The 13,844-nt window shown below is 36.3% G+C and overlaps 1 protein-coding gene across 7 annotated transcripts in view; it reads right to left on the reverse strand.

The window, feature by feature from the left end:
- Positions 1-4,767: 4,767 nt before the first annotated feature.
- The window catches only part of LOC149530583 (uncharacterized), a 52,690-nt gene continuing 43,613 nt past the window's right edge, over positions 4,768-13,844 (reverse strand). For 4 of the 7 annotated variants that reach the window (XM_089809648.1, XM_089809646.1, XM_089809647.1 and 1 more), the window contains 2 exons: positions 5,648-5,867; positions 4,768-5,517 (listed from right to left, as the gene is read on the reverse strand). In XM_089809648.1, the coding sequence (XP_089665774.1) occupies positions 5,236-5,517; positions 5,648-5,867 (502 nt within the window). In that variant the 3' untranslated portion in view covers positions 4,768-5,235. The remainder of the gene's footprint in view (positions 5,518-5,647; positions 5,868-13,844) is intronic. The other 3 variants (XM_089809652.1, XM_089809651.1, XM_089809650.1) reach the window with 1 other exon arrangement.

Here is a 13,844-nt window from a genome sequence, read left to right on the forward strand (position 1 = left end):
ACTTCTGGGGCCGATGTCCAAGTTTGTCTTCTTTTTGTATATCCATTGCCATCTCATTTTGTACATTCACATGTTTATAGATTCAAATTAGTAAATGTTTGACCAATGTTCTGGCAGCTCTATTTCTGGAGCATTGATAGATGGGAGAAGCAAAAGTCAAAAATTTTACAAGTGCAGACAGGAAGATCATCACCGCCGATTGGGGATACAAGAGTACAGTTCCATAATGATCAAGTTCACTTGTTGGTTGTTCACAAGAGCCAGCTTGTTATTTATGATGCTTCTAAGTTTGACCGTTTGCATTATGTAAGTCTTTGTCAACAATTTAGAATTCAAATTTAGTAAGTGATAATGATATAAGCCACCTTCTATATATGAGTGTAAACTAATATCACATTTGTTTGTACTACAGTGGACACCTCATGATTCTCTATTTGCTCCCACTTCAAGTGTGGTGTATTCATGTGATAGCCTTCTCATAATTGCAGGCTACTATGATGTGTCATTGGAGTATTTGATGCAGAGAGCTTGAGGCCAAGCTCTTAAATAGTCTTTTCAAGTTGTTTAATATGCCTTCCATTATTCTCCTTTGTGAAGTTCTTCAAATGTCTATGGTAGTTACTAGCACTGAAAGTATTCACTCCATTTCAGGCTTTATCTACAAGCATCATGTGTCCAAATTCAATTGTATTTGAGGTTAACCATTGCTCCCTATCTCACATCATATTACCAATATATGTATTTTTTATCTCAAATATACAATATACTTTTTGCATTTTACCAAGAACAAAAATTATTGGTGATTTTACTTATTCAAAGGATTGGACTTGGAAACTAGGATCGTACTTTTGAAAATCTTGACAGATTAGACCTTGTTTTTCCTAAACCATTTAAGGACCCATTAGTGCAAAGGTGTAGTTTACATTACTTTTTATTGGATATCTTGGTGATGCATACAACACCTCTTTCTTCACCTGTAGGGATGGAGGCTAGCCCTCACTCCTCCCTCCATTTTGACTATCGTATCTCATGGACAATTATTCAATGAACAAAGCGAGGTCCTCTTTAATATGCTTATAAATTCAATACCTAGCTCAAGGGTGTTTCAATTATTAAGGAATTGAGGGTAGCATTGTTGGCCACCCTTTTTGGTTGTGTGTGTTGGTATTTTTGTTATGTGTAGCCTAATCAGACTTGGAGATTAATTTTTCTCCACTTTGTTGGATGCAGTTTCCCCCAGATTTTTCTACAAGGATTTGGGGGCAACATCCTCATGCTTGGGGTCAAGGGGCAACGCCACTTGCGGGGTCCAAGGGCACTGCCCAAGGCAAGATCCTAGGGTCACACCCCAAATGCACTCCCTGTTGCAATTCAAGGTGAGGTCAAGGGACAAACGCCCCTAAAACCAAAATTGAGTTTACTATTGTAAAGGCATTAGGAGTTAATTTTTTCCATTGGACGACGTATTCTTGCTCTACTTTTGTAAGCAACAAAAATCTTATATAAAATGGCCTATGGTTAAGGATTTTATTATGCATTATGATTAAGTAGCTTCGTGTGACGGTATTGAGTTGCAAAGGATTGTAAACTGTAATCAAGTTGAAATCACTGAATAATAATATTGGACTTGCTATTTGATGGATGTAGCCCAAGGATTGCATGAACCACGTTAAATCTTTGTGTTTTGTGTGCTTTATTTCTTTCCAATATTGATTATATTTCCATTTAATTGTTATTTATGTCTCTAATTTTAACAAGTCTAGTTAGCCACCTGTTTTGGTTGCTTTGATATAATTGGTGTTCTTGATTTGTGTTACCCTAGTTGTTCTATAAAAAATGGCTTTTAGTGACATTTTAATTATCTTTGGCTTTATCCTAAAGATATTATGTTATAGATGGTTTTGGGGGCCCTTTAAAACCTATTCTCTATATAGATACTTCATTGGTTGTATTTGATTTTTTAAACTCCCACTTAATTCGGAGGCTAAATTTGCACGAGTAGACTATAAATGACAATTTGAATTAGCATCTAGTTATCACCTATGTTGTATCCAAAATGTATTGTTGATGCTACCTAAATGTAAAAAATTGATATTCCACAGTTGATGTGGCCTATACTCGCTTTCATTTTCTCTATATCTCTATGATATTTAAATTCCTTTAAACTTAGGCCCATCCCTTTGGTAAAATGGTGGAGTTCTTGCTTGTAGTGCCTACAACCAAGGTTCAAGTCTCCACAGGGTCACTATGTTGTTCACTTTGACCGTTGGTGAAATAGTGGGGCTTCTTGCCTGTAGTGCTTACAACCAAGGGTTAAAGAACTTTATTAGCTTTGGCCTATTAAAGTTTGTTAATGGGTTGCGAGGGGGGTGGCGGTGGGGGTGGCGGTGGGGGTGGTTAATCCTCGCAAATCCAAGAAGGAAACAACAATGTTGAATCCACTTGACATGGGATGGATAAAAATCAACTTTGGCAAGGCTTCTAAAGGAAATCCTAGAATCTCGGGAGTGAGGGCAATGGCTCGAAGTGAAGATGGAAGCATTGTGGCTATGTCAGCAAAACAGATAGTGAATGAAACTAACAACTAGGCGGAATGTATGGCAACAATCAAAGCAACCTTGCTCGAGCTAAAGATTGGGGTGCACAAGATTCACCTCGAAGGTGACTCACAAGTGACCATTTGTGGCATTATGAATGGGGAATTAGAGGCCTAGCACCTAGATAAACACATCAAGCGAATTTGAAGTCTCTTAGAGGGGTTTGAAGACTTCAAAGTCTCACATGTACTTAGGGAAGCAAATGACATTGTTGATAAGCTATCTAAATTTGGGACATGTGAAAACAACACAGCTTTTCGAAGATTTTTGAGGGATAACACCTCATGATTTGGTTTGTCCTTAGAATCTTTACACAACCTAGTAATTAGTGGGACTGGCAGAGAAACCTCAAAAAAAGACAATCATTAGGCCAACTTGTCCAAAAATCATCAAAATTTAATACATGTCTTAAAGGAGAGGAGATTGTATGCACATAGGTAACTATGATTCACCTCAATCACATGCTTAAGCTCTGATAATTTCTTGGCATCAGTGTCGGAGCTTCTCAAAAGATCCAAGTTATTTTTAAGTTTTGAAGGTCTTCATCAATTTGTGAGGTGTGTTTCTCTACCAGAGCAAGTCATTGAAGCCAATTTTTGTCTTAAAACAGAGGGACAGATTCCAAGGTTCGACAGTCAAATTCAATGTTCAGCACCTAGGCAATGTTTTCAAATTCAAGTATGATAAATTCATGATGGTTGTGAGGTCAATATTTGGCCCTGAATATTTGGACATTGGATAGAGCTCACACTTCAATGCAGAGCTAGCATTATTATTCTTAGCCATGGGCTTCTTGGTAGAAGCACAGAAGAGGTAAAAGACATTGCCATTTCTTGCTTGAAGCTGCAATAGTCTAGTGACTTGGAAGACACCATTGAACGGGCTGTATTGGGGATTGGAATTGATATAAAAGACAGCCCTTTGAGAATGGTGGGCTTGGCGATACCCCAATTCAACCTCTCATTATCCGGTCATCGTCAAATCCACCATGGAACATGATTCCGAAGGTACAAGAGGGTTGGGCCAATGTGTTTGCCTCTGTCTTGAAGCAAGACAAACAGGAGAGCATTTAGAAGCAAGAGAAGAAGAATCTATAAGGTCACCCTCGACATTCAACGACCCTTATTAGCGAAGACAGAAGGCCAATGCTTAGAAGGCACCTCCCGCCCAAACCTACGATGGCCGAGATCATCTCCCCAAGGTTTGAAGAGAGCTCATGAGGAGGCATGGTGGAGCATGCGATTGAGGTGTTCCTAATTCAAGATGAGCAGAGGCCTAAACATGGACATGGGAGGGTGCTCACTGAGAAAGACAACAGCAATCCCAATTTCATGAGGGAGGAGGCCGCAGCTTGGTTCAAGGACTGAGGTCCCCTTTCTCTGTTTTGTTGTATATAGTTCCTTCGAATTGTAGGGTCCTATTAGTCAGTCGGGTTTGGTCGGGTGGACTAGCTGGTTTTTTTGTTGTAAGGGTTCTTCCCTAGCTTTGTGACGTTGGACAGTTTGTTGGGGTCTGGGTAGTATGGTTGTGTGGTTGCTCTTGGTGGAAGTCTGATATCCACCTCATGCCATTAGATGGCTCCATGGATGTAAAGACTCTTTTTTGATAAATAAAAATTATGTTACTGGTCCAAAAATATATATCCTATACTATGCTTTTCTCTTTTTTCACATTTTTCTAAATGTTTTTGCGAACCTGAGTTCTCCTAATTAAATCCCAATATTTTGGAAAATACCTTACTGTTTAGGTTTGCCAATTTTTCCCCAATAGAACTTTGTTGCCATTGCCCAGATCCATGCTTGTGACAGCAGAGCTTATGCATGCATGCACAAACAGGAAGCACAAGATTGCAGGAATCTGCCTCCAGAACCCGCAATAAAACAGCCATGTCTCCGGCACGCACCTCCATTAGACTTTAAAAACAGGACACAGCAACATTAATGATGAAACACACTCACAATCTTTCATGTGTTCTCATCCAAGATGATCTCGTCAATCCACATAGAGATGCATACTTTTAAGTTTTTAATTTGGAGTGGTTTTCAAAACAGTTAGCAGACATACATAAAAAAAATTAAAAATCTATCATTTTGTTTAAATAAGATACACATATAAAGTTAAAACCTTGACTTAAAGTTATACATAATGTTCAGGTGCACAAATTCTAATGTAGATCTTCCAACTTTGTAAATTTTATTTCCATCTCAGCTCAGAGCATGGCATAACTCTGCTATTAAATCTATGAACGGGCAATTACAAAGCCTTTAAGTTGCTCTTCAGATAATTAAAATAGTTCATGCTCACTTTACTGAGCAAAATAGGCCAAAGCTATGAAATCTGATCCTCAAATATGTTTACAATTGAATGCTTATAAGAAATCATCAAGGAGAGAATAAATAGCAAGTTTAAGTATTCCACAAAAGTTGCAACACTGAACAATGTTCAAAGATTTAATACAAATCCTTGTAAGGAAAAACAGATCCCAGTGAATTATTTTAAGCTGATATGATATCCTCACTAACAGACCGTATGAAACATGAAAGACAATTCTATAAATTTTATATTTCGAGAAACTTATAGGATACTTCCTCAAGCTATAATTAGAACATAATCTGCTCATGGTGTTCTGAAATTCCTGTCACTTGAAACCAAGTGTGAAAGAAAGCTTGGGTCGAGCTTTGTTTTTACCCAACAACTTCATTTGCTCTATGCGTTCTTGTTCTTCTTCAAGCTTTTTACGTCTAATGGCCTCCTCTTTCTGTTGTTGAAGAGCCTCCAACTCCCAGTATCGTTGCTCCTCTTCATGCTGCTGTTCCATTGACACTCTCCTTTGTGCCTCTTCGATTTTGCGCTTATTCTCCTCCATCATTCTATTTAGTTCTTCCTTTTCCTTTCTTGATTGGTCCTGTAATTGAATAGACTTAAAATACCAATGATCCAAAAATCAAATCCCTTAGTTCCTAGAGACAAAGACACAACAATAACTATCAAACAAAAAAAGAGGACAGAACAATAACCATATACTTTTCACGGAAACATATCAAACTCACTTCTTTCTTGGTTGAACTAGAAAGATTCTCCTCCTTCTCCTTCAGAAGCTGCACAGCAACATCTTCAAACATCTTCTTCCTAGAATCTTCTGTGTACATCTGTATTTCTAATTTTATTTCCTTTGAATTCAATGCTTCCTCAACCCTCTTTTGAATAGTTTCTTCAACTCTCCTTGTTGTCTCCTCTTCTAAAAGTTTCAATTCTGCCTCTTGCTGACGCCTGTGAAAATAATTTGTAGATCAGAAAATGGAAGATTTACTTTTACAAACAAGCACACATCATTCTGAAGTTTGAACATAAATAATTCATGAAAAACCCATCCTACCAAGCATAATCAATCCATTTAAGAAATACACAAGAGACATTCCAGTGTCTGACATACACATCATTAACTATGTGCAACTTATGTTTTTCAGCCATACCTCTAACAGGTTCCAGAGTAGAAAAATAAATTTTCAGACTCGCGAACAGTGAGTAAATGTGGCAGCAAGAGGATCATCAAATCCTAAACCAACTTCAATTTAAGCAGTAGCTTCCTTCAGAAAAGCCTGCGTAGAAGAATGTAAAGTAACTATTTGAAATCCAGTAAGTATTAAATGGCATTAAACAGTCAACATATTCTTCTAAAATACCTTATACAGAACTCACTGAAAAAGGAATAGAAAGGTGCTCTCTCTCTCTCTCTCTGAATAGAAAGGTGCTCTCTCTCTCTCTCTCTGAATAGAAAGGTGCTCTCTCTCTCTCTGTCTCTCTCTCTCTCTCTCTCTCACACACACACTCACTCACTGTACTATCCTACATCTAAAGAGTGCCACATTATACTGATATTGTTGTTGGAACCGTAAATACTATTACATTATTTTCATGCAAAATGAAATGAGATATCAAGCTTATATTACTGTTCCACTATGAACCTAGGTTATCATCCTAGCAATCTCTCAATCATGACACTAAATTATGGCACGTTAGGTAATTAACAAATCCAGAATGATACCATGTGCATGCATTAAATATTAGAACATGGAATTAAACTAGCATATACATTAAGAAATTTTAATCTTGTCCGGAGAAACATTGAGAAGTCAATATATTTCAACATTAGAGATTCATAAAAGTACCATTTTCCCAGTTATAAAACAGCATCAAATAATCTAGCAGTCTATTGATGAAACTTGAGACCAATCGAACTCAAAGCAGACGTGAAAATCAAACGAAAAATATGAATGAAATCTCAATCCAATCATACATCAAACATATGCCAAAATGGAAACGAATAGAAAGTTCCAGAAACAATTTAACAGCGGAAGCAACATAACTATTATGTGGAAACAAAACCTAGTCAAGAAAAGCTTGTACAAGATCGGCAAATCGGCACAGAAGATATAGGTTGCACCATCCAATTGGTTAGCTATAGGAAAGATCTCAGACACTAATGAAAAAATGAAGAGTTAAGATACAAGGCCTGTCTCTAAGATACAAAGCATGTCTCTATGATTGGCAGTAAAATTGATAAACAACAAATCCTATATTTAAGGGAACATTACTCAATTAATTGGATCAAAATATACTCATCCAATTTTCACTTGGTAATTTGTGAACTCTTGTATGCAGTGTCTTTAGCACAGCTTTGATGAATCAGACACTACTCATATCCCCAATGCAAGCATTTGAGTTTATATCTAATCTAAGCATGGAATAAACATTACTTGGAAATTTAAAAAAACTCCAGCCATGTGAACATTAATTCGTAGCACCCTCTTCATTTTTGAAAAGGAAAAAGAGGGATATCAATGTTTCTGAATGACAGGGTAGATGAATGGGACTTACAGAGTATAACAAGTTACAATGGCAAATCAATGTACTTGGATAGATTGGCAAGCTTTCGAATTTCTATCTAATATAACGCATGGGATAAACATTAATTATTGTTCAAATAAACTCCAACAATGTCAACTTTAGTTCTTAGCACCCACTTTATTTCTTACAACGAAAAGAATAAATCATATCAATGCTCCTGAAAGACCAGGGTAGATCAGTGCAACTTAAGACTAAGACTGCAACTTACAATAGCAAATCGGATGAATTACAAAGATGCCTACAACTAAAATGAGAATATAATTTATAATAAGTTAGCACCATGCTAAAGTGAGAAACTGCCAAGAGAGTCAGGTGAAAAGAGGAGCACATAACAACGATCTAATCAGCAACAGAAACAAGATCAGCAGAAGGATGAACATTTTTGTCAATAATTGCAAAATGAACAATATATAGTCTGGAGATATCCTTGGGAGAATGACCTGGGGTATGAGGACATGGGTGAGTAAATGCTTGTTTGAATTCTTTTAACTCACAAACATAGACAGCCTTATAAGGTTATACAAAGCCTATTGCCTGATATCATAATGAAGCCCATACTATTAAATTATTAATGGAGGTTATTTTTACCTTCAGTATAAATTCAGATGAGTAGCAGAAGCAAGAGGAAAAAGGTTATCTGAGATCAATTGTATTGATATGATGATAAATAACTGTAGTGAGCAATCAAATATGGTACTACAAAGCTCCAAGTAATAAAGTTATGCATAATTGTCTTTTCACAGACACTGCCAAAGCAAGATAACCATGAAAACCATCCCCACTGAACAACGGGCAAGTAAGAAACTGCTAAAGGAGAGATCTACACAAAACATGTGAACAACACAATTGATGCTGTGGTTGAAGTTTTATAACAAATAGTCCACCTGCTGAGCAAAATAAAGCAGTTCAAGAAATACGGGATGAAGTAAAAAGCAACTTAGCGAGTCAAACTCACTCTCTATATCCTAAGCTGAAACCAAATAATGCAACCATTTATAGCCAGACCAACATAAATTATGGCTAGGGTTTTGATCTGACCAAACCATAAGGAATACCAAATAAGGGCAGAAATTTTTTGCTCGCTGCTAATTATTTTATGTTCTATGATACCAAATAAGCCATGAAAACCATCCCCACTGAACAACGGGCAAGTAAGAAACTGCTAAAGGAGAGATCAACACAAAACATGTGAACAACACAATTGATGCTGTGGTTGAAGTTTTATAACAAATAGTCCACCTGCTGAGCAAAATAAAGCAGTTCAAGAAATACGGGATGAAGTAAAAAGCAACTTAGCGAGTCAAACTCACTCTCTATATCCTAAGCTGAAACCAAATAATGCAACCATTTATAGCCAGACCAACATAAATTATGGCTAGGGTTTTGATCTGACCAAACCATATGGAATACCAAATAAGGGCAGAATTTTTTGCTCGCTGCTAATTATTTTATGTTCTATGATACCAAATAAGCCTTTTGACTCTACCAAAACCAACACTAAGAACTTAAAGGTCTTGAGATCATCCTAAGCCACTAAGGAGAGAAAGTTTCTCTACCACAGCCTCAGCAATAATCGACCAGATCAGCAATGTACAATCTAAAGGTTTCAATTTTTTATGGATATTGATTAACAATCAGGATAGAAAATACCAATTCCCAACACTAATAAACAATCAGCATTCATTTGCCACCAATTAGCAACAAACATTCTGTCTTAATTTCCTATCTTGTCTTCAATATTTTGACAGACTAGAGTCAACTGGTCCTCCAAAAGATTAGGTCATATGAACAATCTAATCAAATCATAACTGTGAACTGGTAGGTCTTACTAGTTTGTGGCAAAACTTGGATTGTGTTTCTAATAAATGAAAACAGCAATATTTTCCTATTTTTAACAAGTTAATTTTTGGTTGTAGTACTAAGGCAAAAACAATTGAAAATTACTAATATCATCAACCATGCAAAGTCCTAAGTCACCTGGTTCATGGCTCCCAAACCCTGGTAACAGTCCAGTCCAAACAGCCAGGGGCCAGTCTGCTTGGAAGTCCGAACAGGGTCCATGGCCACAGCGGCCAAATCATCCAGGCCAGACCAGGTTCGTACCCAGGCAAGTTTGGCCCAATCAAATGAAAACCCAGGCCAAAGAGTGACAGAAATGAAAAGAAAAATTGCAAATTAATTACTTTTTGACATCCACAACCCTAACAAAGTGTTTTTAGAAGACTTAGTTGGGTTTTTTGGCTCATTTGTTGTGCAAACAGAATTTTTTATATTTGGGTGGAGCAAATAGGTGTTTGAGCAAGAGGGCATTAGAATATTATTATGTTTCTCTAATGGTAATCTTAGAGTCCATTTAAGTAATTTTGATTTTCATCTTTAGTTCACAAATGATTCTATTAGAAACACTGTCTTTGTAAATCTATATAAGGAGCTTTCATCTCCTTCGTTTAATACAACTACAAAAACATTGATTTACCATAACATGGTATCAAAGCAGGTAGATGGAATTTCATTAAATTTGGCAGATTTTTTAAAGAAAATTCAAGCCTCTTTTGATCTGGAATTTTTTCCAGTGCTTTTCGATTTTTAGAAATAAAAACCATTAAGTTATGAAACTTTCGTGGTTCGTCTTTGAGGATTTTTGCTGGAAATCGCAACCCTGGTTAAGGGTTCTAATCCTGCAATTTCTTGGTTGCAGCAAAACTCTATGATTTTTATGGGTTGCATGTACTTGCATGTTTGTTGCATGTGCTTATATTTTGCTTGCTTGTGCTAGTTTACCATTTGAAGTCTCATGTTTTGCTGCCCTTAAAAAATTATGATGGGGTTTCATAAATTTTCTCCCTTTAACATTTCTGATGGGTTTTCATTATTTTTTCCTTACAAAATTTCTTATGGGATTCTAGATAGTATTTTATGTAACTTTCGGGGTTCGTCTTTGAGGATTTTTTTATAGAAATCGCAACCTTGGTTAAGGGTTCTAAACCCGCAATTTCTTGGTTGCAGCCAAAGTCTACGATTTTTATAGGTTGCATGTACTTGCATGATTGTTGCATGTGCTGATATTTTGCTTGCATGTGCTAGTTTACCATTTGAAGTCTCATGTTTTGCTGCCCTTAAAAAATTATGATGGGGTTTCATAAATTTTCTCCCTTTAAAATTTTTGATGGGTTTTCATTATTTTTTCCCTTAAAAATTTCTTATGGGATTCTATAATTTTTCTCTTAAAATTTTCTGATTTTGTAATTCGCAAAGTTGTGTAGGATTCCCTTGTGGGTTTATATTTTTTCCCTCAAAAGTTGGTTGGTGGCTTTTACCGTTTTCCTCAAAAATGAAGTTTTGTATTGTCTAATGTTGATTGATTTTTCACCTCAAAAATTGTGTTCAATTTTCCCCATTTTTCTCCTAAAAATTGCGCATTTTTGCAGACTATTTTGGGGCATAATGCTTATCTATAAAGTTTGAAGGGTTTGTCGATTTTTCCTCAAAATTGTGCTAGTTGTTCTCACTATTTGTCTCTGTCTCCAGGGAAGAGCAGCTCTACTATCCAACTTCAGGTTTGATATTTTATGATGATTTATAGTCAAATGTTCTGTTGATTCTGGGAGAGTTAGTGGCAGACTCGTCTCAATGGCAAAGTCAGTGGGAGGCCCTTGTCTCTTGTTGCAAAGCATTGTAGGAAAATTGATTTGTGAAGCTTGATCAAGTATTTTAAGTTTCATTCGTACTTCTTTGCAAGCTTCTATTGGGTGAAAGAGATAAGTTTTTTTCATTTTATTTTGTTTATGTTTAATTTTTTTTAATTTTTTCAATTCCCTTTAATTGTCCATAAGATATTTATTTTGAACATGTATAAAATATATTGCCATTGGAACTATGATGGCATCGACCTCTTCCACCATAGGCACAAATGAACAACAAAAAAGCAGATTGAAATTTGAATCCTCCTTAGTGGAAGTATAGTGAATTTATAAAACCATATTTAAAATAAATACAATAAATTCAGCTAGCGTTGGCATGATGTGATGGTAAAGTTGTTAGTTGTTCATGTCAGCAAGGTTCAAACTTCAAAAGTCGCTGTAATGTTATTGTTAAATGTTTAAGTGGGGATGAGGTCCCCCATTTGTGACCTCACTGTTCATAGCTCCAAATTAGTTCTATATATTATTTATTAATGAATTCATTGTTTATAGAAGAATCTATCAAGCTATTTCGTATAGAAGTAGCAAGAAAATTTCCCCAAATTTATAAAGTATGGTGAATAGTAAAAACTTTGAAACATGCCCACATGGAAAATTTGTTAACAATTTACTGCATTGAAGCGCAAGGCTCAAGTTCAGTATTTTTGTGTTAAGGGTTTAATAGGGGAAAAAAGATTAAGCTTTCATCTATTTATTAGTCACAAGTTAAGATAGATCAGGTATTTGAGCAAACTGAAACATTCATCTCTGCAAAGTAGAGAAATGCACGTACTAGGATTAGCTAATGCAGCTTTCTTTCCTTTTGAATTTAGGCTCTCGCTCATGTAGTTGATGAAGATGGGAACTTTCTTGCAAAGTTGGTGATCAACAAATTTAATGGTCTCAAGTGTAAGCAATTCAGAAAATCAATGACCAGGAACATAATATGACCTAAGAGAAATGATTGTAACTCGTGATGACGGAGTGTGATGATGTTTTCCAGCTTGACATGTTCTACAAAATCCAATGTTCCGGGACTAGATCTCAAATAGTCCAATAACAAGATCTTTCCGAACAAGCTAAGAAAAATAGTGCACATTTAAGTGCCCATACCATTGATGCCAAAGTGTACTAACAGAGGAGCAATGGGCTGCCATAGCAAGCTCCTAAGAATCACCAGTCAACACGTATGGATAGACCATGATCCTCAAGACCTACAACAACAGTAGACTGATTCTCTCGATCAATGATATCGCACTAATGCGAACTGAAGATCATGTCTAACCAATGGGAATGTCTCAAAATTTGACTCTTTGCGAGATGGTTCAGTTTCATTCCTGAAACATAATACACATCAAGGAAAATCAAATTCCTTCCTCTAGACTGAATCTGTAAATTTCCTTTTCCAATTAAAGTGTACTCCTCCCCTCCTCCAAAAATAATTGAATCTAAGAATGCTTAAAAATCTGTAAACAAATCCCAGTGGTGAGTGGAGTGGCAGGAAGCATCTAAATCAATATTCCAGGGAAAGCATTTACATGATCTGTAGGTCTTTTAGCCATGAAGGTGCAAAAGGCAAAGCCACCCTAACTTAATGTGTTCTACAACATGTTCTTTAGGTTGTGAACCAGATTGCTTGGCTTGAGCAGCTAAGCGTTTACAACACTCCAACTTCATATAATCAAACTTATGGCAGAAGTTGCACTGAATATTTTTCTTCTTCTGGCCTTCTGATGACTCAGCAAAGGGATTTTGTTGAAAAGACTAAGAGAACTGATGATTGTATCCTTAAGAATGGAGTTAGCTGAGAAAGCTTGTTTTTTTAATATGAGCTGCTACCACTACCGAAATGTTGTTTCTAGCGATCTTGTTGTCGAAGCATTATGCAAAGATCATAAAATGAAACATTAGTTAAGTAAAAGCAATGTCGAGAGTTTCAACAAAATGCTCATAGGAAGACGGTAGACTCCCAAGGTGCTCACCAACATGCCACCTTCTATTTTGCGTCGAAATATTTCCTACTGATTTCAAATGTCCTTGATTTCATTGAGATGATCCTGGAATGACATCTTCTCCTCTATCATGACTCTGAAAAGCATGTTCTTCAGAAAGAACACATGACTCTTATTAGAGGTTTTATGTAAACCTTTGAGATGCATCCAAATTTCAGCAGTTATTTTGCCAAAACGAAACTGCAGTAACCGATCATCAGTGAGCGGAAGTTTGATGAGCATAAAAGCTTCTCAATTTTGCTCATCAGATTTATCTTGCATTTTGCCTTCTTCCTACGGACAATTAGTCTTGCCCTAAACAATTTTGTCAAGACATCTATACTCAAAAATCATCATCATACACTACTTTCAAGTATTGTAATTTTTGTCATTGAATTTTTGACTACCTTCAAGCAGAATATTCATCAAAGATGCTATTGCAAAATATAAAGGTCAAAGGTGGTTGACCGGAATGCAACACGAATGTTGAGGCAAAATATGATCAACACATGAAAATCACGTTTTCAAACAAGACTGGCAGAAAATGCTGATTCCAAGGCCAACAACATATATCCAGGCATGGATCCCAAGGCAAATATTTTGGAAGACCCAGAAAAATCCGTAGACAACCTAGATAAGTTCTCAAAAAACCCAAAAGGAATCTGTTG

The sequence above is a fragment of the Cupressus sempervirens genome, chromosome 11 (genome assembly GCF_028749045.1).
Source record: "Cupressus sempervirens isolate cs-2001-9-10 chromosome 11, ASM2874904v1, whole genome shotgun sequence".
NCBI lineage: Eukaryota > Viridiplantae > Streptophyta > Pinopsida > Cupressales > Cupressaceae > Cupressus > Cupressus sempervirens.